This window comes from Stenella coeruleoalba (genome assembly GCF_951394435.1).
Source record: "Stenella coeruleoalba genome assembly, chromosome: 11".
Taxonomy (NCBI): domain Eukaryota; kingdom Metazoa; phylum Chordata; class Mammalia; order Artiodactyla; family Delphinidae; genus Stenella; species Stenella coeruleoalba.
The window spans coordinates 1915436-1939461 of NC_137157.1; the positions used below are offsets into that span (position 1 = coordinate 1915436).

The following is a 24026-nucleotide window of genomic DNA, read 5'->3' on the forward strand; positions in this document are numbered from 1 at the left end:
GTCCCTGCTAACGGCTGCCATCAGAGCACGAGGGTTCCCACCACACGCTGGGGCACATCAGCTCCTGGTTCCTGGAGAGACTCTCCTCCGAGATGTTGCACAGATATTTCTTCTCTACACGCTGACAATCCTCAAATGCTGATTAAAATGTGTAAGATGAGGGCGGCGACGTTATTAGCTTTCTGTTTTATAGCTTTCAGTGCACGAGCCTGGCACATCTGCTGAATTTATTTTTGAGTATTTCATTCTTTCTGAAGCTACTGCAAGTGGAATTATTTTCTTGAGATCATTTTCAGATTGTTCCCTACCATTGGGGAGAAATTCCATTGAGTTTTGTGTACTGACCTTGTATCCTGCAACCTTGCCAAACTCCTTTATTCCTTCTAAGTGTGTACGTGGATTCCTTCAGATTTTCTCTGCAGAAGATCACATCATCTGTGAACAGATAGCTTTACTTCTTCCTTTCCCATCAGGATGACTTCTGTTTACGTCTCTCCCAGCTGCCCTGGCCATGCTGCCAGGACAGTGCTGAACAGAGTGGCCGGAGGAGGCATCCTCGTCTTGTTCCTGATCTTAGGGCAAAAGCGTCCAGTCTTCCCACTGAGTACGATGCTGCCCGGTGGCTTTTCATAGATGCCCTTTGTCACGTTGAAACGTTCCCTTTTGTTTCTAGTCTGCTGAGTGTTTTTATCTTGGAAGGATGTTGGATTTCGTTAAATGCTTCTTCTGCAACTATTGGCGCGATCATGTGACTTTTGACCTTTATTCTATTAATACCATATGTCACAGCTACTGATTTTCTTATGCTGATCCAGTCTTGCACCCTTGAGATAAATCCTCCTTGGTCGTGACGTACAATCCTTTCCACACTCCTGGACTCAGTGTGTTAGTGTTCTGTGGAGGAGTTCTGCATCTGTATCTATAAGGTCTGTAGTTTCCTTGTAATGCCTCTTCCTGATACTTTTGGTATTGGGGTAAACTCAGCCTCGTGGAGTGAGTCAAGAAGTGTTTTGTCTGGAAGAGTTTGAGAAGAATTGACATTAATTCTTCTCTAAATTCGGTAGAATTCACCAGTGGAACCATCTGGTCCCGGGCTTTTCTTGCTAGGATGTTATTAGATTATTAACTCACTGTCTTGACTTGTCATGGGTCTACTCAGACTTTCTATTTCTTCTTAAGTCAGTTTGTGTGAACTTACTTTTTACTAACGGCTGTATATAGCAGTTAGCTCACAGAATTTCTGAAAATTTAACACGACTCTTGCAAGTCACTGCAAGCCTGCTCGGCCCACCACGGAGGGCAGGTCTAGCAGACTCCAGAGAGCAGGTGACACAGATAAAGGGTGGTGCAGGAGGCCAGGCAGGGCTGGACCCTCACTCACACCTCTGCTGCTCCTCTACCCACAGCTCGCAGAGCTTAGCCGAACTGCTGGAGGCCACTCAGCTGCACAAAGGGCATACACAGGTTTCTAAATATGCATACTCACTTTTCCAAGTATTAAAACACCTAAAAGCTTTTGCCCCCAAAGACGGAGGCCTGCTGTCCACTCTGAATCCTGTCCTCTTTCCTCTCAAAGAACAGAGTCTGGGGTCTGGACGTGGATGTGGGGTGACCACTCATTCAAGTCTGCTGCTAAAGGACACTCTGGGAGTTCTAGGGCACAACCAGGGCCGTGGAGCAACGCAGGTGGGCGTGGCCACCTCCGTGGGACACAGGGCTCAGCTCCTCCAGGAAGCCTTCCGGGGTTTTTGCTACCGCATCTGCCCGGTTCAGCCCCCATCAGGTTTGTGCTGCCCGTGACGGCCCCCTCCTCTCATCTCATGCTTCTGCCTCTGCACCCACCCTAGCGCTGCTGCAATGGCCCTGGGGAGAAGCAGGGTGATCCAGGCGAGGCTGCAGGGCCGGGTGCTGAAACACCAAGGCCCCCACCTGATGGAGAACTAAGGGCCACCCAGGCATGGGCCTCTGGGTTCCGTCCAGTCCTCACAGTGGGGAGCTGCCCGTCCCCTGAGGCAGTCCTGGGCCCCTAACCCCTAACACCCTTCTGGGAATTTCCAGCCACTCCCAGCTTCTCCGTTCCTCTCCGTTGCCTCGTTCTCTCCACCAGCATCCAAAGGCCTCACGTTTCCTTCCCTTTCGCTTCTGAGCCTCAAAGCCAGGTCCCAGCCTCCCTGCCCCTTCACAGGACCTTGGGGTGGGGTGGGGGGCTGCAGACCGTGCTGCTGAGGCCACGGCCCACGATGCTCCTTATGCCGCGAGGCCAGTGTGACACAGAGGGGCCGTCCAGGCTCTGCTGGATCGAACACAAAGCAGACTTCGACTCAAACGCTCTCTGAAATTTTGTTTCCCAGTTATGTGATTTTTACCGTATCCTGCAAAACAGACGCCGGGCGCTGCCATCAGAGCTTAAGGAACGGTGGTCTACACTCGCCACCCCTGTCAGACCTTCCCCAACCTGAGCTCCAACCCAACCAGCTGTAGAACAGCCCGCGTCCTGACTCCTGGTCCTCGCTGCTCAGGGGTGACTGGAGTGCCGGCCCCGCCCCCGTCACGTCTCCCCCGCCCCCTGCCTCATGCAAGGCCCCCCACCCCGCCTTCCCAGTTCACCCCCCTCATCAGCTCTGTGCATGTGTGTGGGCTTTGCCTCAATTCACACACCTTACGATTCACGACTTAGAAGTGCATCGTTCAGTGGTTTCAGTGCGTCCAGAGCCGTGCCTCCATCGCGTCAGTTTTAGGGCCTCTTCATCCCCCCAAAAGAAAGCCCGTTCCCCTACCTATCCCCCCCAGCCCCTGGGAGCCACTAATCTGCTCTCTGTCTCTCCGGATCTGCCTGTCCCACGTAAACAGAATCACACACCACGTGCCCTCCGGGTCTGGCTTCCTCCCTGAGCGTCCCGCTTTCCAGGTTCATCCAGTTGAACGTGTGTCAATCCTCGTTCTTTTGTACAGCTCGGTAACGTTCCATTGTATGGACACACCACGCTCCGTTTACCCATCTGTCCACTGATGGACGTCTGGGCTGTTTCCACCTTCTGTCCGTCAGGGCAGATGCTGCTGTGAATGTGTGTGGACAAGTTTCTGAGTTGCCAGCTACAAGTTGGCACTCGTCGTCTACCTCTAGGAGGATTAAACCCTGAGCAGCTGCAGCTGCTGACCTTCAACCCCGCCCTGAAAGGAGTTCAGGGTGGAGATCAGGAAACAGGCTCTCTGTGCTCTGGGAAAGACTGGCAGCACAGGCCTTCAGATAGTTAGATCTTCTCAGGAGATTTTATGAGCCCAATTCTTGCATCTCCTCTTATGGAGGGAAGCACTAAAATCCTTCGTGGTGACGTCTGCTCCTCGTGACTTGCAGAAACCTTCTGCAGAAGATATGTGTTTGACTGCATGGACTCCCCCTTCACCAAAATCTCATATATGCTGACCTTCCCCCGCCTCTTTGGAGCGGTCCCTCAGAGCTCTCTGAGATGCTGTCTCCTGGGCTGGAGTCCTCACTGTGTCCCAGATAAAGCTTAACTCCCAACCCTCACGCTGTGCCGTTTTTTTTTCAGTCGACAGAGTGGATGTGTGTTTTCATTCCTCCTGGGGAATACCTAGGATTCCATTCGGAGTGGAACTGTTAGATCATAGGACAGCTCTTGTTTAATCAAGATCATTTTTCCAAAACAGCTGCTCCCTTTTACATTCCCACCAGCAGTGTAGGAGGGTTCCGATTCTTCCACACCCTCGGGAACAGTTGTTGTCATCTGACGTTTGGAGTCTAAGCCATGCTTTCCAGAATCTTATTGTGTGCTTAATTTGCATTTTCCTGCTGACTCATGAGAGCTGGCATCTGGTTATTCACGTCTATCTTCTTTGAAGAAATGTCTACTCAGATCCTCCGACAATTTTAAAATTGTGTTAATTGTCTTCTCATTTTTGAGTTGGAGGAGTCCTTTATATATTCTAGATAAAGGTCCCTTATCAGATCCACAATTTGCAAATATGTTCTCCCATTCTGTGGGCTGTCTTTTCACTTTCTTTTTTTTTTTTTTTTTCTTTTCACTTCTTGATGGTGTCTTCTGAGGCACCAGAGTTTTTCATTTTGGTGAAGTCCCATTTCTCCATTTTTCTCTTGTTGCTTGTGCGTTTGGTGTCATATGTAAGAATCTTTTGCCAAATCCAAGGTCATAAAGAGTTACCCCTGTCTTCTGCTACAGGTTTCATCATTTTAGCCCTTAACAGTTAGGTCTTTGATCCACGTTGAGGTTCCTGGCATATATATGGCGTGAGGCAGGAATCCAACCTCGTTCTTTTGCACATGGAAATCCAGATGTCCCAGTGCCACTTGTTGACAAGACTACTGCTTCCACGTTGGTCTTGGCGCCCTTGATGAAGACCAGCTGATGCGATGCAGGGTTTATTTCTGCACCCTCAACTCCTTGCATCTACTAATGAGGTGCCTCTTCTGGGTCTTCACTTCGTCCCTGGCGGGGACCCAGACTCATCCCAGACCACAGCAGCCATCTGCACACAGACCCCTCTCAAACAGCCATCGCTGCTCCCGCTTCCTCAGCAGAACCCCTCAAAGGCCATGTCTGGAACAGGCATGTCTCACACGTGGCTGGGAAGAATGTAAATGGGGGACGGGTGGTTCCCTAGGTTGGCACATCAGTTCAGAGAGAGCCTCTGAGCATCACACCTCCTCTCACTCTAAGAGGAGTGTGGTGACGCTCAGCTGTTACCCAGTCTGTGCGCACAGCTGGTGAGCACCCAGGAGGCCTGGGGCCACGGCTCTCCACCCAACACCCTGGGCCCTGTCTGCATCCCAGGCTCCCCGGAAAGGAAAGGTGTATTACGAGATCTGACCCTGACGTTCAGGGATGTGACCTGGATGCATAGTTCCCTGCTCAGGAATACAAAGGCATGTTGGCGAGAAGACAGGCCAGCTCCCAGCAGGTGCCAGGGGTCAACAGCATCAGCCAGGAGGTCCTGGCAGGGACTCCGGAGAGCCTGGCAGGCCATACACAGGAGGACCCTCTCCAGACTGGACTGTACCAGCCTAGGCTGCGACCTCCTCCTCAGGGCCGCAGCGGCCCTCACAACAGGCCTGTGCGGAACTCCGCCTGCCCGCCACACCCCATGGCTCCCAGGAACCCTGCCGGGCCCGGCCTAAGACCCTTGCCCTCACGCCCACCCCCGCACCACGGCTGGGGCAGCGCTACTCCGGAAACAACCCTCTCTTCTCCCGCCCGCCTGCCCGTGCCCGGCCCCTGGGCACCACGCTGCTTTCTTTACTTTGTTCTCTTCCAAGAGAGTTTCACGAGGGTTCAGCTGATGGGAGGAAGAGCCTCCCTTTATAAAGAAAGAGGCCACTTCAGGGAGAGTGGAGCTGCCTGTGGGTGACCTGCTGTGTACTGGGTGGGGCGGGGCCTGGGGACTGGGCCTCGGTCCTCTCAGCGGTGCTGCAGGGTCGTCGGGGCCACACGCATTTCCACCGGTGGAGAGGGGCCCTCGGAGCCTTCCAGAGCTGCAGTGCCGGCAGAGGAGGCTTTTAACCGAGGTGTCCACGACCAGCGGCAGCCCCGAGGGTAGGTGCCGTTTTGTGTTTGTGTGTAAGGACGTGGAGCCTCGCAGGGATAGTGGGGCTTGTTTGAGAAACTCTTTCGCCGATGGTTCCATGAGTTGGAAAGACCCTAGGCAGGTTAGGGTTAGGGTCCAGGCTGAGGGGGGGAGGGGGTTGCAGTTTACCCAGAAACACGGCCAGGAACTCCTCTCTCACCACCAGCCCCCTCCTTTTACAAAGAGATACTTTCTTGGTGAGCTCCTATTCATCCTTTGGTACCCTGCTCAAATGCTCCCTTGAAGATGCAACTTTGCTAAGGTCCTGGACAGGAAGTGACGGCTGTACTCTGGGGTCCCCCAGCCCCTGCCCCACAGTCTGGACCCTAGCCCCCCAGCACTGCATGTTCTAGGTACTAGGTACCCTAAGAGTCAATCTCCCCTTCCAGCTCTCCTCCACCCAGGAGCAAACACCTTATTTGATCAAACGAATGAGTGAGGGGGCGAATGAATGAACGATAAGTTAATAAATAAATGAATAAACACGTGAACAGATGCAGCTGGGCTCTAGTACTTCAAGCCCACGTATTTACCAAACATGACAGGGTCAGCACAAACCAGCCCAATTTAAGGCCCGTTCCTACGGAATTCCAAGCAAGCCACGCAACCCGAGTTTCCTCTTTAGCAACACAGTTCACACTTGAGGAAACATTATGTGCACAGAGCAAGAACACAGAAAGGCAAAAATTAAATTAGATGGCAGCCTGGAAATGCCCGCTGTGCAAAATGCCAGCTAACTGATTTGTATGGCCTCCCCGGAAAACGGCCGGGTTTTAATTTGGGTCTCTGGGACCCAGCTCCTGACATGCGGGGAGGCTCACAGGAGAGGGGTGAGAACGCGGTTTCGGATGAGCAGACCCAGATTCAATTAGTAATCAGTTCTGACCTGCCGCTCCCGAAGCCTCCCAGAGCTAATGACCAGAGGGGAGGGGAGCGGGCCCGCACCTCCCCCTCCCTCCCTCCTGGCCGGGAAGAATCCGTCCATGTCAGCCCAGAAGGCGCTCTGGCCGCTTCTAGTTACAGGAGCTGCAGATGGGGATGCGGTGGCTTAGCCCAGCTCACCAGGGGTCAAGGCAGTCCACCGGCGACCCACTGGGCAGACAGAGTCTAGGGTCAGTGGAGCGGCCTCGGAGCAGCTAGGCCTTTCCTCTCTGTAAAGACTGTTTCTGAGGATGGTCCCCAGAGGCAAGGACGTTAGCACTGCGCATGGACATCTGGCTGTCCAATCACACCCCGTCCGTGGGATGCCGATGGCTAGACGCTCTTAACAAGGACAGACAACAGCTTCTTAGAAACAGAACTGACGCCAGCACGGGTGCTTCCTTGCCCCAGATCCTCAAAAGGCACCAGCTGTCTCAGCATCCTTCCACTAGCCTCCAGCCCCCCCCCACGGCAGTCCTTTCCCACCATCTCCCAGGTGCCCCCGACATTCCCAGAGAGCCCTTCCGGGCGGGCAGCACAAGGCAGGTAGCACGTGGCCGAGGGGCCTGAGGGAAGCAAGGCAGGTCCCGGGGGCGGCCGGGTGGTCCTGGAGCCCCGTGCACCTCCAGGGTGCTTCTGGGCACCCCAAGCTCCGTGGGTGAGGCTCCCGCAGCCAGCTCAGCCCCAAAGGTGCACAGGACGTCGGGGCCTGGAGTGGTGAGGGCCGGGCCTGCTCCCTCGGGCCAAGAGCCCAGGCCCGTCCCTGACTCCTTCCCTGTCCTGCTGGAGGCCATGTGGGACTAGAGCTCCAGGCCCCGGGCCCCGAGCAGACTCACTGCCCCGGCCAGGTCCCCGGACAGTCCTGGACAGGCTCACTGGTGACACTGACCCGGGCCCCTGAATCAGCCCCATCCCCGAGGGGCCCTTCCTTGGGGGTCTTTCTCCCTTTGGGGGCTGCACTGGGATCCACCCGGCTTGTCAGAAAGCCTCTGCCTCAGGGATGATGTGTCCTCGCTCCTGATGCAGCCCTACCAGCACTGCTGGTGAGCCTCCCAGAGTGGCCGGGAGCTCACGATGCCCCAGCCCTGTGCTCAGCACGCCCGTCACCTCTCCCGTGACCTTCGCCAGCACCGCCTGCAGCAGGCAAAGTGGTTCCCCCCACGTCCTAGGTCAGAGCAGGGGAGCTGGTGGGACTCCCTGGTGGAGGCAGCAGATTGAACCAGGGAGCTGGGCCCCCAGAGCCCGTGCAGAGGCTGTAGGGGAGGGGAGGGACCGACCAGAAGAGCTAGGGTCCAAGTCCAGCTCTGGGCGACCCTGTGCATCCCTGCCGCCCCCACGGGATGGACCGGCTGATACCTTGGACCCTCCACCTTGACCACGGTGACCGCGACTCCTCCAGCCGCCCCACACCCCTGCATGGGGCCATCCACCCCAAGGAGCCTGGACCAACACAGGCAGCTGCCAGCCAGGCCCACGGGAGCCCCCAGGCCGCCCAGAAGAGGGGTGTCCCCCCTGCTCTAGTCCTGGGACTGGGCAGGGTTCCGGCCTGGCTCCAACGCTGCCTCCCCCACTCGCCCGCTGGCCCCGCCCCAGACCCCTGCTGGGCCCCGTTGCCTCCGGCCTTGGGATGCCCAGGTCCCCTGCAGAGCACCCACGGCGTCTCCTGCACCAGGGGACGCGCCCACGTCGGTGCCCTAATGGAAGCCGCAGGGACTCCTCCCCGCTTTGTAAAGGCGGCTTGTGGGTCTGTTTCTGAGGACGGTCCCCAAAGGTACCACCTCCCACAAGGTGCCTGAGCGTCAACTCAGCAAGACTGTTAACAGGACGTGTCTCGTCCCCGAGCCGGCTCAGCCTCAGTGGTGCCACCAGCCTACCCAACGGGCGCATCGCGTCGGCTGTCCTGGGAGCCTGTGGCGGCCCCGCTGCACGTCACGAAGCCTGGGGCACCTGCCACCTGCCAGACCCGCAGGCACCTCAGACAGAGACCACACGGGCATCAGGGTCATCTCGCTGGTGTCACCGCCTCCACCCCTCTGCCTGCAGCAAGCCTGACTGGCCAAGAAATGCCCTCTGGCCCCCTGGGCACCTGGCTCCCTGCCAGCCTCCACGCCCACGGCCAGCAGGCAGTCCTCAGGTGCACGACCGGCACCGCCGGGGGTGGCGGCCCTGTGCGGCCCAAGGCCTCGCCCAGCGAGCAGGGCGCCTCGGTGGAATGTCCTGGGGGCTGGAGGCATCTCGTGGACCCTGGGCACGCAGCCTCTTGTGGCCCCCGACGGCCGCCCGGGCCGGGGCTCTTACCGTCCACGCAGGCTGGCCTGGCTCTGGTGGTGCCCGCGATCTGCCCCTTCCTGCACGCGCAGCGAGCCGTCTGCCGGGCGATCGTCCTCCGCGGCTGGCTGCTGTCGCGGTCCAGCGTCACAATCTCACAGGTGCCGGCGGCCAGCTGACCTGCAAGAGAGGCACAGATAGGGCTGAGAGGACGCGCCTGGAGACCAGCCGTCCCAGCACCACACCGAGTGCCCACCTGGCGCCCGCCTGCAGAGGGACCCAGAGGGACATCTGAACCCCCCAGACGACGCTGTCAGACCCACCCTGCAAAAGCCAACGCACCGGGTCAGGCCAGCGCCCTCCACGCTTCTGCAGCATGGTTTTGGCAGCCTTGCCTGGGCGACAGGATGTTCAACGTGCCCCATCTCAGCCACTCCTGGAAGTGAAGGGCTGAGTCACAGGGGAAGGGCCCCCGGTCACGAGTCAGGACCTGGGCTGCACAGGGCTCCGTGACGGGAGGCCAGGCTGGCCTGGAGCGGCCTCGGTCTGTGTCTGGACCGGCCCAACCTGCCGAGAAGGGACCCGTCTCGCTTGCAGGTGATGACTCCATGGGTTTCACTGGCTTCCTCACCCCCCACGTGACTCCTAAATCCAGGGAGGGCACCACTGCTCTGAGGAGCTGAGGGGGCCAGCATCCCAGCAGAGGGACATGCCTGCCTGTAAACCAGGATGCTCTGAAGAGTCCAGACCAGAGACCAGACAGGCAGCGCTGGCTCTGGACGGCGGGTGCCGACGCGGGAAGCCTGGCCGCTGGCCCCAGGGAAGCTGCAGGTCCTCCCCGGGCCTGGCTGGTGCCCCACCGGTCATCCCCGAGCTGTGAGCCTAGATCTCTTGGTGACACCGGGTGGCCCCTCGGTGTGGCCACACGGCCACAGCCTCCACCGGGGCGTCCACTCGCTGCCTCACTTTCCTTCCCTCAGCAAACAATAAGCACCACTGTATGCCGTCCTCTGCGTTGGGCCCTGGGACCACAGTGCGAGAAAGCGGACGGTACTCTGCCCCTGAAGGTCCCTCCCAGCTCGAGGATACGGCCCCGTACAGATCCCAGCCCACCACTACGCAGGGGGTCGGCAGGGAGAGAGGATGGGGGCGCCTGCTGCAGCTCCAACCAAGGGAACGACGAGGAGGTGACACCCAGGAGACAGTCCCCACGTGCCGGGGAGGAGGGTGGCAGTGTCCACCCCACAGAGGAAAAGCTGGCAGCTCCCTGGGGCTCCCAGGCAGCCGTTTCTTCAGCCCTGGGTGTCCTTCCTCATACACTGCTGTCACCCCTGGCCCCCTCCTCCAGGCAGCCCCCGGGTCCTCCAGGCGGCTCACTGCACAGGACTGCCCTGCCTTTTTGTCACTGATGTCACCTCTGGGTGCCCAGCCCGGCCTGGGGCCAGGCTGGCAGGATACAGTGCATGGAGCAGCCACCGGCTCCATCAGCCCAGAGCTGCCCAGGCCACCCTGACCCGGGGGAAGCCACGTCTGGGTGTGACCGACCCAAGAGGCAACGGGGTGTCTGCAGTGGGTACCAGACATGCCCGGCCCAGGGCCTGAAGGGAGCTGTGCACGGGGACCCCAAGCCAGCCGCCCAGAGCCCGTCACGGACAGCTCACGGGAGACCCACACAGGTGTGGGAGGAAGGATGTGGGCCCCGGGCCCCTCCTCCTCGACCTGCTGGGACCCCCCTCCCCTTGCTGAGCAGAGCCTGTTCCATGGCCAACACCCCAGTGCCGCCTCCCTGAAGGCTTTAGCTGTGATTGAAGGTGCACTAACTAATTACACGCAAAATTATATACTGCGCGAAGGAACCAGCAAAAATAGACAGACGCATAAATAACGAAGTAGATAAACAAATGCAGCAAAGGGAAGAGCGTCGTGGATAGCGAGCTGTGCGTTTCTGGTAACAACAGTGGTTAGAGCCTTAGAGACAGACGTGATTACGGGCAACCGTGCATCTGAGGGGGTCCAGGAGCTCACGGCAAAGATGCTGAGACTCGTGGGCTGGTCCGACTCTGCGACGTGCGGTCGGGCAGCTGCGTGGGTTCCATCCCGGCTGTTATTTTAAGCTCTGCGTGTTGCCGTGGGGCTGCTCCGGCGCTCTCGGTCCTCGCTGCCGCCCACCCTGACCCCAGACACCTTTGGCTGACGTCAGTGGCCGGCAGAGGCCCGTCTCCTCGGAACCTGAGCCCCGGTCAGTAACTAACAAAGCAACTGACCGACCAGCCATGGGACCCCCTGACCCAGGCACACCGCGCCTCCGGAGCCTGGACCCTCGTTTGTAAGGGGGTGGCCGGGGGTCTGAGGGCTTCCACGTCCATTGCACCTCTCACACGGCAGCCGTCAGCCTCACGTCGTCATCCCCCCAGGTGCCACGATTCTGGACCACGCCCCGTGGACCAGTGGCGCTGGGGTAGGGAAGGACAAGGCGGCCAAGGGCCCCCCAATTCCTCTGCATGTGCACCCACGTGGAGATGAGGCGGACAGCAGGTGTCCTGGACCGTAGCCAGTGCCCAGGGGCTGCCGTAAAGAGGCGTCACAGACTGGGGGCCTAACCCCCAGCACATTCACCCGTAGCCTGGCGGCTGCAAGTCTGAAATGGAGGCCGCGGCAGGGCCGGCTCTCTCAGGGTGGCCGTGGAGGGGGGGCCTTCCTGCCTCCCGTGGGTCCTGGTGGCCGCTTCTCGCCTGTAGCCACATCAGTCCCGTCGTCACAGACCTCCTGGTGTCTCCTCTTCTCACAAGGTCGCTGGTCATGTTGACTAGGGTTCACTTAGTGGCTTCATCTTAACTGCAGCTGCAAAGCCCCTATTTCCAAGTAAGGCCATCGTCCCAAGTAACAGGGTTGGGACCTGAATGTATCTTTCGGGGACACCATCAATCTATGAAAGGAAGAAAACCAACCTCTGCCTGGGAGTGTGGAAAAGCCGAAAGGGGACGAGCCAGCACCGGGGCGCACGGGCCCAGGCCACGCGCGGCTCCGCGTGCCTTCGGGACACCACGGGTCCCGGTTCACAAATTTATTACCAGCTCACAGCCTAGGCGCCCAGCCCGGCCCCTCTCCATCCCTCCACACCGTGTTTCCTCGACTGCCCTGGCCTCCCCTTCTGGGGTTTCCAGCCCTCAATCCCGTGTTGGGGGTTGGCTGTCTGCAGACTCGGGTCTCCTCCCGGGCTTTCATCCCAGGACCTTCACGTGGTCCTCGCCCTGTGCCGTGACCATCCTCCCCGGGCTGGGCTGGGTCTCGGATGTCGTCCCCGACCCCTGGAGGAGCTCATGGATAAACGCTCCCATCCCCGGCTGCCTCGCCCCCAGGCTCCACCGCGCTGTCCTTAGCTCAGGCACCTCTGGCAAGGTTGGCAAACGGCAGTACGTGACCGGCTCCCATGGGCAGGTCCAGGGCTCCTGGAAGCAAGCAGCCAGGTGAAGGGCAAGGGGACGGGGACAGGGTGGCAGCGCATCACAGGGGCTCAGAATACAGGCTCAAGAGGTGCTCGGCGAGCTCGGAAGCGGCGGCGTCCCGAGACACCAGGTGGCTCTCCCCGCGGGTCACACAGCTGAACACGGAGTTCAGGCATGAGAGGGGTGGTCCACCCGCACCGTGAGGTCGCCTGGTGTCGAGGAGAAGACTGCCCGGCCCCGCCCACGCTGTCGGTTCTGCTCTGGGGGTCGACAGTGAACTTGGGCTGCGCAGTTAACACACAGTACTTAGAACTTGACCACGTGCTCGGAACTCACCGGACTCGCCATGGGCTCAGCGGATCTCTCCTCCAAGGCACTGGTCTGTCCCTGTCTGCCCACACCTGACCTGGAGCTCCCAGGCCCCCCGCCAGCTGCCCAGGAACCCACAGCACCTCATTCAACCTGCATCCGAGTGTGGGGCACAGGGCAGGGGGGAGGACAGGCAGCCAGCTGGCCCTGGGCCCCCAGGGGACCACACTGGCCGCCTTAACTGGGGCTGACGTCCTGGACACCCCCTGTGGCACTCGGGGGGGGGTCTTCTCAAGCCAGCTCCAGGCAGGCGCCCACCCTGCACTTGGAAACCTCTCTGTTCCACTCAGATTTCTGGTTTGTTGTGAAAATGTCACCACCTCGTACTTCAGCCCCGGTGTCCTCTGACCAGGCCAGCGGCTTCGTGACGACGGGTATCCCAGCCACAGGGCCGAAGGCCGGCCGGGACCCCCTGGGAGCCTACTGCCCCCAGGAATGACCCTCCCCAGGTCCCGCCGTGCCCGCCCTTCATCCCCCGCTCCGGAAGCTCGAGGAACCAGGGACCCCAGGGTCTGGGACAGCACCGCGGTTACAGCCGGGAGCACACGTGGGACACGGGCCTCCGAGAGGAGTGGGGAGGCCTGCAACGGGCCAGGCCAGTCCCCACACGCCTCCCGGTGGGCCCTCCTCCTCTGGGAGAGGGCAGCCAGGAAGATTCTAGAGTCTGGGCTCCCCCTTCCCTCCTTCCCTTGTCTCACCTCTGCTCTCTCTCTGTGTCACACACACAGACACACACACCAACACACAAGACGTGGTCGGCGTTTTCTTCGGTGGGGCGGGTGGGATTATAATTCTTATTGTCTTCCCCCAGGTATTTTTGTTACAAAGAACTTGTATTACTTTTAAAACCAGAAAGAAAAAAAAATGCTTCAAAAATAAAACAAACAAGAAATCACAATTCCTTCCCCAACAGCTGCTCCCACCATGCACGCAGCCCACACCTGACCACGTCCTCCTCTGCAGTGGGGACACAGGCTGGGCCTCCCTGCAGCTGCCCCCCCAGCCCAGCCTGGCGCCTGGACCCACAGGCCCTGCCGGGGCCCAGGGAGGAGAGTGTCCATGCGTGCACACGTGTGTGCCTGAGGGGTGATGGGCGGCTGCCATGAAGACGGAAAGAAACAAAACTCCAGGGAGTCTTCTTAGGAGAAAGGCAGCAACATAAGCATTTAACAAAAGCCAGATGCCGTAGAGAGACGTGTAAAAAAAGAAAGAGATGCTCACTTTCCCCCAGAGACAGGCCTGCAGCTTCTCACTAGACGGCGGAGGTCAGGGTGCGTGTGGGTGGTCACGCAAACCCCCGGTTCTATGGTCTGATTCTGTCCCCTGACACTTGTGGCAACGTCATTGCATGTAAACAGCTGGCCACGCTCCCCCTGGACGCTGTCACCTCTGCCTGCAGCTGGGGGTCCCGCAGGAGAGCAGGAAACACGCCCCCAGGAGAGGTCAGGTCCATCACCTCTCACCCCCATCCTGGCCACCCGTTAGGAGGCAGCCTTGCCCAGCCGTGACCTACAGGGCTGGGATCTGCAGGGCCCCGTCCCTGCTGCTGGGACGGGGGAGGGCGCGTGGCACGCCTGCCTAGCTGGTGGTGGCTGAGCCCGCGGAGGGGAGCCTGGCTTGGGAGCGGACCCCCAAGGGGCTCACTGCTTCGCTGCCTCAGTGATTCAGGCCGCTGAATGTGCCCCAGGACCAGGGGCCGGGGGCTCCTACCACCCACGCAGCCCCGGAGGCTAGGAGTGCAGAGCTACCCCCAGCGACAGCACTGGTCCCTGAGGGGCCGGACCAGACTCGGTGGGGGGCCACACCACGCCCTCAACGCTTCCCCATCAAGGCAAGTACCACCACCGTCCCTGTTTCTACAGATTTTCCACAAGCGGCCCACAGAGGTTTCTCCCATGCCCGAGAGATCCTGACTGGGGGCCTGGGGCTCGGGGAAGGGGCCCCGTGGAAAGTTCCTGTGGAACACGCACCCTCCCGGTCCCCGGGCCGCCGCAGGCTGGGAGCGGAGGGCAGCTGCATCCCGAGTGCTCACGGGCACAGTCCCTGCTGTGACGCTTTGGTTGAGTCAAGCTTTGCCAAGTTTCATTTATTCCCTGAGCTGGACCAGGCAGGATGGCCGGACACCAGCCCCTCAGCATCCCCAGCACGGCCCCCAAACCAGGGCGGCCACCAGCCACACCCTGAGCAAGGTCACTGGAGGGGCTGAGGGGCCCCAACTCCTGCTCAGGCCTCATTTCTCAGTGGAGAGAACGGTCTGTAACCTGGGTGTAGGTCTCAGGAGGGCACGGTCCAGGCCCCCCCACCCCCGCCCCGGCGCCAGATGGATGGGATACCAAAGGATGGCTCTGGGCAGCCGGTGCCCCGTGGCTTCCCGGGTGGGAAGAGGCCCTGGGGCGACTCAGCTGGGCCTGGCCCTCAGGCAGCCCCCGCCCCGTTCCCGGGAAGGCACCACAGCCATTTAATCCCGTCTGTGCCGACATCCATCTGGGAGGAGGTCTGACAGAATAAAGGCACTCAGAGAGGATGGCATTCAGCAGTCACGAGTGTCAGCCCTGTGCCTGGATGAGGACGAAACCTGGGCAGCCCAGGAGGCCAGCAGGGCCTGAGGCCGGCACGGGGCCCGGAGCTGACCACAGGCTGGGTCACCTCCAGGCAGACGCGTGACCAGGAAGATGGGGGCCCGGGCAGGTCCCCAACAGGAGGGAAAAGACCCAGATGAGAAGGCGGCTCTGCCCTCGGGGAGGGTCCAGGCCATGTAGGTGCGGACATGGAGACCCACACGGGGACCAGCAGGTGGGAGCCACAAGGCCTGTGGAGTTTGTGGTGGGAGGACCCGGGGGCCCCGGCTCGTCTCTGGCTGGGCCTGGGGCACCACACCGCACCTGTAAGGGGGGGGCCTGCACTCTGGTCGGAAGGGCTGCAGGCGTTCTGTCTCCCACAGAATGGGGTGTCTGGGGATGCACTTAGCATCTGCATGTGCCCCGTGGCCAGCGTGGGTCAGGGCCTTGCCGTGAGTGTCCTGGGCCTCACAGGGCCCTTTGGGAGACGGGCGATGGGTGGTGGTTACAGGGAAGCAGGTTTCAGTTTAAGCTCAAGGAGAACGCATGACAACAGCCGTGACCTAAACCAAACCCTCATCCTCGTCACCTCCGGGTCCAGAACAAGCTGCTCCCAGCTAGGGACGCCCAGGACGCCTCTGAACGAGAGCAGGCTTCGTCCTGCGAGGCGTGGAGGGCGGTGAGATGCGCGGTTATGAAATCCTGCACCAGGACCTGCCAATCCTTGTGAAACCCAAGGAGGGCACTTGATAAAGTCAAGTCCCAGGCGCAGTACACGTGCTGTCAAACGCGCCCGCGGTTCGCGCGCGGGCCGTGCAGGCGCCCACCCGGGCAAACCCGCTCCCCCCGACCTGCAGGGTATCCCGTCTCCCAGAAAGTCCCGCACGCCCTTCGCTGCTGATTCCTGCACCCCTGGCTGTGAGCCACCACTGGTCAGCTTTTGGGACAGGAGCCCGGGGGCTGCAGGACTTGGTCGGGGAGGACACAGCACAGGATGGCAGCTGCTGTGTACAATTGCTTTTAACCAGGATTTACGGTCCAGGACATTGTAACCCACCAGCCTAAATGACCTGGAGCTTCCTCCTCGTCCCGTGGCCCCGTGGTCCAGCCTGGACTGGCCCTGCTGTTCCTGCAGGTGAGGCCACACCAGTGATGGCAACACATCCAAGAGGTCCAGTGGGCCCACGTGGTAGACACGCTCAAATCGCCCCCGGGGTAGGCAGGGGCCCTTGTTTTCTGGGCTGGGGGGCGGCCCACTGGCCTCAAGGTCTCAGATGGCCTTTCCACGTGTGTCCTGAGTACACGGGGGGCTGCCAGCTGGGGGGATGGAGCTGGGGTGGCGGCGTGTCCCCAGTTTGGAGCCAAGTGGCTGGCACCTAAACCCCTCCAGCAAACCTCTCCCCACTGGCCTCAACAGGACTTCCTGGGATGTTGGGTGTAGGTCGGGGTGCAAGACTGCTCCCCAACCCTCTCCCTCGAGGGACCAGGTCCCACCGCAGGGCCCGCCTGCCGCTTTGATTTGGGGTGTCATCCTGGACCTCACAGACACACAGGACGTGGAGCTGTTGCGCTCCTGAGCCGGGAGCTTCAGTTCCCACACCCCCCGGGCTGCAGAGAAGGGCTGCAGGGTCGGTCCTGGGCTGGCCCCTCGCCCCGGCAGACGCCTCCCCCCATAGATGGGCAGGGCAACTCCTCCCCCCGGAGAGGCCAGGGGCAGGCGGCTCCTCGCAGCAGAAATCAGACACCAGTGAGGACCAGACTCTCCAGTCCCACCAGTCCCGCCAGCGACCGAGGAGCACGCCGCCCTCGGTGGGACTTGTGTGGGGTGAGGGGCGCTCAGCGCCTAGACCCTAAAATGCCACCTGCCTTCACCCTCAGAGTGGACCTGTAAGGGTCCGCCTAGGCGGGAGAGGAAGACGCCAGCAATCGGCGTGTCACCGCGCGTCGCCGCGACAAACCAGAGAACACGGAGAGCCCCGCCTGGCACACGGGGATGTGGCCTTGGCCACTGGAAATCGTGGCGTGGATGGCCTCTCACGCCCCGGGACGCGTCCCTCCGCGGCGCGGGGTTTCTGTTCTGCATGCAGGGACCCCTTGTGCTGCGCTCTCATGGTCCTCACCATGTTCCCAGGACACCCCTTCGTCCACGGTCACCCCAAACGGGCATCCTCAGGACACACGTCCCTGAATCTGCGCTTGGCTCATTGCCAAAGTGTCGCACAATGAGAAAATACTATTAGCACCATCAGGAGGAGGGAAGAGTTAAGGAATCACTAGGGGTAACGGGGGGGGGGGGAGCTGGTGACAGCGGGGAGTGGGCGGCAGTGTGGATGCCACTGTCACTGCCGCCGGTTGGAGACGGTGGTGGGAGGAGGACCTCACCTCATGCTCTCTAGCGTACGTGGAACATGTCACCATGGATTTAAACAGCACTGGACGAAAACAGAGCTCAAGGAGGGAGCGAGGCAGCTCCGGTAACCCAGGCAAAGGCGCAAGCGGACTCTGAGTCATCCAAGGAGATGACTATCCCTACTGCCTTTACTGTGGGTTAAACTCACCAGCCAGTTCGGCCCGAGGCCAAGAGACAAGGTAAAGGGGAGGCGGACGGGCGGGGGGGACGGAGCAGCTCCCAGGCTGAAGGCCTCAGAGGGAGGGGGGAGGCTGGGAGACTCCCCACACCCGGTTCTGTGTCTCTGCGGTCAGGACACCCACAGGAGTGCTCAGGACACCCCCTGCGGAGCCCTGCCCCGACGTCCTTAGAAGGACTTCAAGGACTGCAAGACGGCTGTAGCTGCACCTGTAGCTCCCGTTTGCAAAGGGCTTTCTTCACCTGCCCCTCAGCCACGAGCCCCCCACTCCCCAGCTGCGACTCTGAGCTGCCCGCTGCCCCGGCCCAGCACTCCCCTCTCCTGCTGCCCTTGGAACCCGGCTCCAGCCCCCACTCGCACTAGTCCTGCCCCCAAACCACAGGCTGCAGCCCTCCGTCTTCAGCCCAGGGGTGATGGGGGGGCCAGGGCCCCGACGTCAGCAGGAGGCAGCGCGGAGTGCAGAAGCCCCGGCCTCCTCATCCACAGCCCGTCTCTCCTGGACAAAGCGAGAGCCACTTTCGAGCTGAAGCTAACTGCCGGGGCCCTGGACTCTCTAACTAAGGCAGCCATGTTTAGTTCCACCCCTAACTAGACAGACGTTAGCGTGAGGGTTCAAAAGACCAGAAAAGAACACCTTTTACAATCAGATGGAGCATCACAGTCTCGATATCTGAGTTACACTGAAATCCAGTTTGTGGTGAAAGCCGAGTGTGGCATTCCGGATCGCCGTTCACCTTCCACTTAAACACGCGTGGCCTGTCCCCAAGTCCAGGTCCCTGTGGAAGGGTGTGGAGACCAGCCAAGGGTGATCTCTGCACGGGCTGGGGGTGTGAGGGAGACAGAGAAATCAAGGGAAACCGGCGCTTCACAGAAGGCCCCTCCCGGGGCCCGGCACAGGGGACCAGCCCCGGCCGCTCTGCGGCTCAGGCCTCGACGGGGCGGTGGCCCGACCCGTTAAGCTGCGGCGCCGTCCCTGACCTTTTGGGCGGCAGGACTGGGTCCCTGGAGTCGAGGTCCCCCCAACAGCGACCCTGCCTGGTGATGCCTCACGGGCACCCTGTCCGGAGGGACCGGGGAGGGGAGCTGAACTTGGGATAATCGAGAGGGGCAGGTCACCTTCGCAGATAGATGGTCCTCACGGCTCAGAGCATGGCACCCGCCTTCTCCCAACTTAAAGACAAGCCTTTGAACGCACCCTGCTCCGTAAGCTAGCCCCTGGCTGTCCCCAACGACACGACTGTGAAATAGAATTATGGCCTGCCCAGCAAAGTCACAGATCTTCTCATGCAAACCTCCCAGAATCCAGCTGGCTGGTCCCAGCCTGCTCCTGCCCTGTCACCGCCATTCCTGTCCACGGCCGCGCCCTCTCCTACCCTGGGCTGTCCCGTTCTCCCACCCGGGCCACGTCCTCCTCCCAAGCCCAGAAGCAGGATGGGCTGGGAGGAGAGGGGCAGGGGGCAGCCCCCTGCCACGGCCGGGCGCCCCCTCTGGAACCTTGCCCCTGCCCACTGCCTGGCTCGTCCCGCAGCCTCCTGTAAGTCTGCAGACGTGGGAAGGGTCCCAGGAAAGCACGGGGGAGAGAGGAGAGAGTCCGCTTGTGGCCACCAGCTCAGCGAGAGGCCTCTGCTTAGAGACGCCCGCCCAGCAGGCCCTTCCGAGAGAGGCTCGCCTGGGCTATCTGAGAGCCTGGCTTTTTATCTGGATAAGAGCAGGTGGAGGGAACTGTGATAAAAAGGAAAAGAATAATGGCTGTGATTACGGCAATGGAGCAGGCTTTCCAGGGTCTCTTGGAACCGAGATCAAAGCCTCTCTAGTTAAGTTCCCTGCAGCGGCTCCACTGCAGCCTTAACATCAAATTAGCGTCCCGCCCCCTTGGCCGAGCGCCCCTTTCCCCTCCTCCCCAGGCTCACCCAGGCTGCACAGAGAAAGCTGCAGGGTGGGCCGCAGAGATGCCAGGTGACCTGAGCTAGCAGAAGCCACCACGTGGCGGTCGGGGACCTCCCCCTGCTGTCACTGCCACTGTCATCAACCCACGGAGGGCAGGGCAGTGCCCAGAGGCGGGACGCTCGTCCTTGAGATGTGAGATTTCAGAGCTGGCTGCCAACTGAACTTCAAGTTGGAAACGCAGGGACAGATCAAGAGCCCCTGAAACACCCTCTGCCGCCGGCACCTGGGGAGACACACGCCTCCCGCGAGGAGCAGCTGTTTGTGGCCGGTTCTGGGCCCTCAGTCTGGGGAGGGGAAGGTCATGAGAGGCGGCCCAGGCCAGGCTTGCAGAGGGCAGAGGGGTCTGGGGTTGCGTGTTACCTTGTGGGGCTGTGCGCCCTGGAGAAGGCTGGACGGGGACAGATTCCTCAGGACACACAGGCCCAGAGCTGCCCCTCCACCTGCCCGGCATCACCCACCATCCCTGGGCCCCTGGCCTGTCCTCCCTGGTACCTGCTGTCAGAGCCTGGCTACTCTGGGCTGTGCCCCCTCCCCCGCTCAGGTCCACAAGGGCCCCTCCCCACTCATGCCCCCAGACCCCCACTGAAAGGACACCTGTTGGGGTGCACCGGGCCACCGCACCTTTCAGTCCTTTTCCTCTAGCTGGGAGGGACGGGGCCAGTGAGGATGCTGGTGGCCACGCGGATCACCCCCCAAGTTAGCGCAGTCCCGCTGCCTCCCCAGACTCCACAGAGGGGCGAGGCCTGCAGGGTCGGGGCTGGACAGCTCCGCCCGGGAGGCCCTGTGACCTCTCCATCTGGAGGGGACCATCCGAGCCTGGACCACAGCGGCCTGGCCTTGCTGTCGGGGACCCTGGGCCTCTCGGGCGGGTCCTCGTCCTCTGTGCCCTGGTCTGCACGCTGAGCCAGGGAGACCCCAATCTCGCCACTCCGTGCTGCCCTGCGAGCCTGCAGGGCCCAGGCGGGGTCGCCAGCCTTGTCAGTCAAGGCCCCCCTGCTCTGCAGAACCAACCCAGGCCTCCAGAATCCCCGTCGGTGACTCCACCCAGGCCCACCTCTGCCTGGAGCTGCACGGCCAGCATCCCAGAGGCCGTGTCCTCTCTGCTGTGGTCACAGGGGGAACAGACTCACCACTGCAGCCAACCCCGTACCGGCCACAAACCAGGGCGGATCCCCCAGCAGCGGGTGCCCAGGCCCCTCCTGACCAGAGAATTCGCCAGGCTCTGCCAGCACCCAGCACAGGGTGAGGGCTCCAGAGAGGGGTCTACCACACACCCCTGGGTGCAACCGCCCCCGGGATGGCACACAGAGCTGGGGGCGGAGAGGCTGCACCCCGACTCGGAGCGCCGGCCACTGTCCCTCTACACGTCGCTACGTGCTCTGTGACATCACCACACGCCGGGACAGCCTGAAGGTGTGAGATTTCCCCGGGGCCTCTCACTGGGGGAGCGGGAAAGAGGCTCGGGTCCCCGCACAGAGTCCAGTCCATTCACCGTGCGGTGGGCGCAGCTCCGAGGAGCCGGGCTGGGCTGGGTAACGAGGCCGTAAGGGGCTGTGGCCTGCGGGGCTTTGTCTGACCGCACGGCTCAGGGTCCCGGCGTGGTCGCAAGGATAGTGTCAGGCGAGGGAGCCCGGGGCCAGCTGGCCAGTGAACACGGCCCACACGGCCCCCCCTCTGGGCTTTGTTGGGGACGTCAGAGGAACAGGGACCCCACGTCTGGGTCCTGGAGGGCTCCCTCCCTGCCTAGGCGGCCTTTCCAGGCCCGTTCCCTCCTGGAAACGCAGGGGGTGGGGGGACGGCCAGCCCCGCCCATAAGGGGGACGGTGCCGGGATGCTGCTGCCCACCGGGAGCCACACACCTCTGCTGGGTGCCCACCTGCCAGGCGCCCGAGGCTGCGGCTTCACCCCGCCCTGGCGGCAGAGGGGCCAAGACCCCAGAGGCGGCCGACGGCGCCCTGGCAGGTCTCGTCCACAGCAGCTGGGCTCACCTGACCTTCAGGAGCCCTGTCGGGGAGCAAAGCGGGGTGCAGACCCTCCCCGGGTGTCCCCGACGGCGAGCGCACGACCCCTCGGTGTCCCAAGCACCGCCCCGACGCCGCAGGGCTCCGGTCCTCCCCGACCCCTCCCACAGCCTGCCGCCGGCAGTGCCTCAATCTCTCAGCGAGGGGGAAGCGGGCCCTCGGGCCGGCTGCGTGGCTCCGGGCTGAAGAGCAAGGAGCCGAGGGCGCCCGCCCCAGCAGACGGCACTGCCCGCCCCGTGCTGGGCGCTGGCCCGGGCCTGCTCCTGCACTGACGCGCGGGCGTGTACGACGCGCCAGTGAGGCGGACAGAATGCTTTTATCGTTCTCCCTGAGGCAGCAAGCGCTGCCCCGGAACGGCCCTCACGGAGCCCCGGCCCGTCCAGCTGGCTCCCCGCCAGCGGCCCCGCGACAGTGTCTGTGAATGAGGCGAGCGTGGCTGGAGGCTCCGCGGCCCGGGGCCCGGCCCGAGCGCACTGGAACGCTGTTAGCACAACTCTGTGGACACGGGGTGATTATGCTGCGGTTTACGACTTCGCAAAAGTCAACAAAAGGCAGCCGGCGTCGCCCTGCTCCGCGCCCGGCGGGCCTGCGCCAGAGATGCCAGAAAGCCGGGCACACCCTTGCTCCGGGCCCCGTGCGCCCCAGACCTCGCCCGCTCCAGCCCGCATGGCACCCTGTGCTGCTCAGAGCCACGGCCTGGAGACGGGCCCTGGGCAGCAGCCTCCCTCAGCTAGAAAGAGCCCAGCGCCGTTCTGCTAGCTGAGGCCCTGTTGGAGAATCTGGCATCTGCTGGGTCAGCAGCACAGAGGAGACCCTGGGTCGGCCTCCCAGGCTCCTGCCCCCATCCCCACCCCGACCCCCGGGCACCTGGAGCCCAGAGGAATCACCGGGTCGTGGTGGGCCATCTCCTGGATGGGGCACGGTGTCCACGCGGGGCCAGTCCAGACCTTCCCTTGTGAGCAGGGGCCACCCCTGCCCTGCACGTCTGGGACCCTCCTGGCGCAGTTCTCAGTCTCATGACCCAGCATCACTGTTAGCAGTGACACCCCTGGTGACCAGAAATGTCCCTGGCAGGCGACGGGAGGAGGGGCCATTTGGGCCATGACGTCCCCGAAGGGCTGTCTGCCCCCTCCCGTCGGTGGCTTGGACCCAGGGCTTCTGCCCGGGGCAAGGTGGACGTTTGGGGGGGCGGTCCTATGCTCTGAAGGGTGTCCCCCACCCCTGGGCTCCCCCGAGACGTGGAGACCAGACATGACTCCAAGACCAGCCAGATTCCCCGGGGCCAGAACCACCGATGAGAACCCGACTTGGAACCAAACCATGACCCTGCTTTTTCAAAGACACTCATTTCAATCTGAAGGGAGTTCATCTGACCTTCAGACCATTACTGGGCCCTGGGGATGCAGGATGGGCCAGGGCCAAGGGGCTGGGTGCCGGCAGGAGGGGGTGGGGCAGGGGGCCGAGCCGAGCTGCTGGGCCTCAGTCGTCGGCACCGGGCTCCACGTGCTGCCTGAGCTGCGAGAGGGGCCGAGAGGTGGGCTGCTCCCAGCTGCCTTTCAGGATGTGCGGGAACTGACCCCCGCAGGATGACAGTGACGGTGGAGAAAACCTGCTTTCCCTTCATGAGGGGACTCAAAGGCTTCGGTGTCCCGGGGTTGGGGCCGAGTGCCCTGAGGCTGAGGGCGTCAGGGCAGAGCCCTCGGCAGGGACAGCTGAGGCGGAGGCCACTGTCGGGGGAGCCAGCCCGGGACCCCGTCAACGCCCCGTGGCCACCAGTCCCGAGCGTTTCCTCTTCCAGGAGGGGCACCTGCAGGCCAGGCTGGCAGGGACGAGCCCCCCTTCCCAAGGTGCTGGGAGTCCTGTGCAGACCCTCGGTTGCCACTTCCCTGCACCTTATCTCAGGAGAGGGCGCCCCTCGGTAGCGTCCCCGATGGACGAGGACACGTGTGGCCGTCAGCTGGGCACGGGGAGCCCTCTGCCTTCCCTGGCCTCCAGCACCAGGGGGACAGAAGGTGGCCCAGGCAGGGCGTGGGGACAGTGGCTTGGCCTCCAGTGGGCCCAGCCCTCCAGAGGGGGCAGCCTGGGGGTATCTGTCCCCACACCCTTCGCCCGCCTACCAGGGAGGACACAGGGCTGACACCTGCAGCTCGTCCGGCTTGGACGGGACATCTGGGGACAGACCTCTCACCTGTATCGGCAGAAGGCCTGGGGAGGTTTCCTGGGCTGCAGAGGGGACCAGGCCCCATCCCGCCCTCCCTGGCTGACCGGCTTCCTGGCTGGGGCACCTGAAGGAGGCTGATGGCCTTG

At 62.0% G+C, this 24026-nt stretch overlaps 1 protein-coding gene across 3 annotated transcripts in view; it reads right to left on the bottom strand.

Annotated features, from left to right (window-relative positions):
- Positions 1 to 24026, bottom strand: part of TAFA5 (TAFA chemokine like family member 5) — a 190607-nt gene that overhangs the window by 61401 nt on the left and 105180 nt on the right. For 2 of the 3 annotated variants that reach the window (XM_079936990.1, XM_079936991.1), the window contains exon 2: positions 8821 to 8970. In XM_079936990.1, the coding sequence (XP_079793116.1) occupies positions 8821 to 8970 (150 nt within the window). Of the gene's footprint in view, positions 1 to 667; positions 1015 to 8820; positions 8971 to 24026 lie in introns of those variants that run through there. The other variant, XM_079936992.1, reaches the window with a different exon arrangement.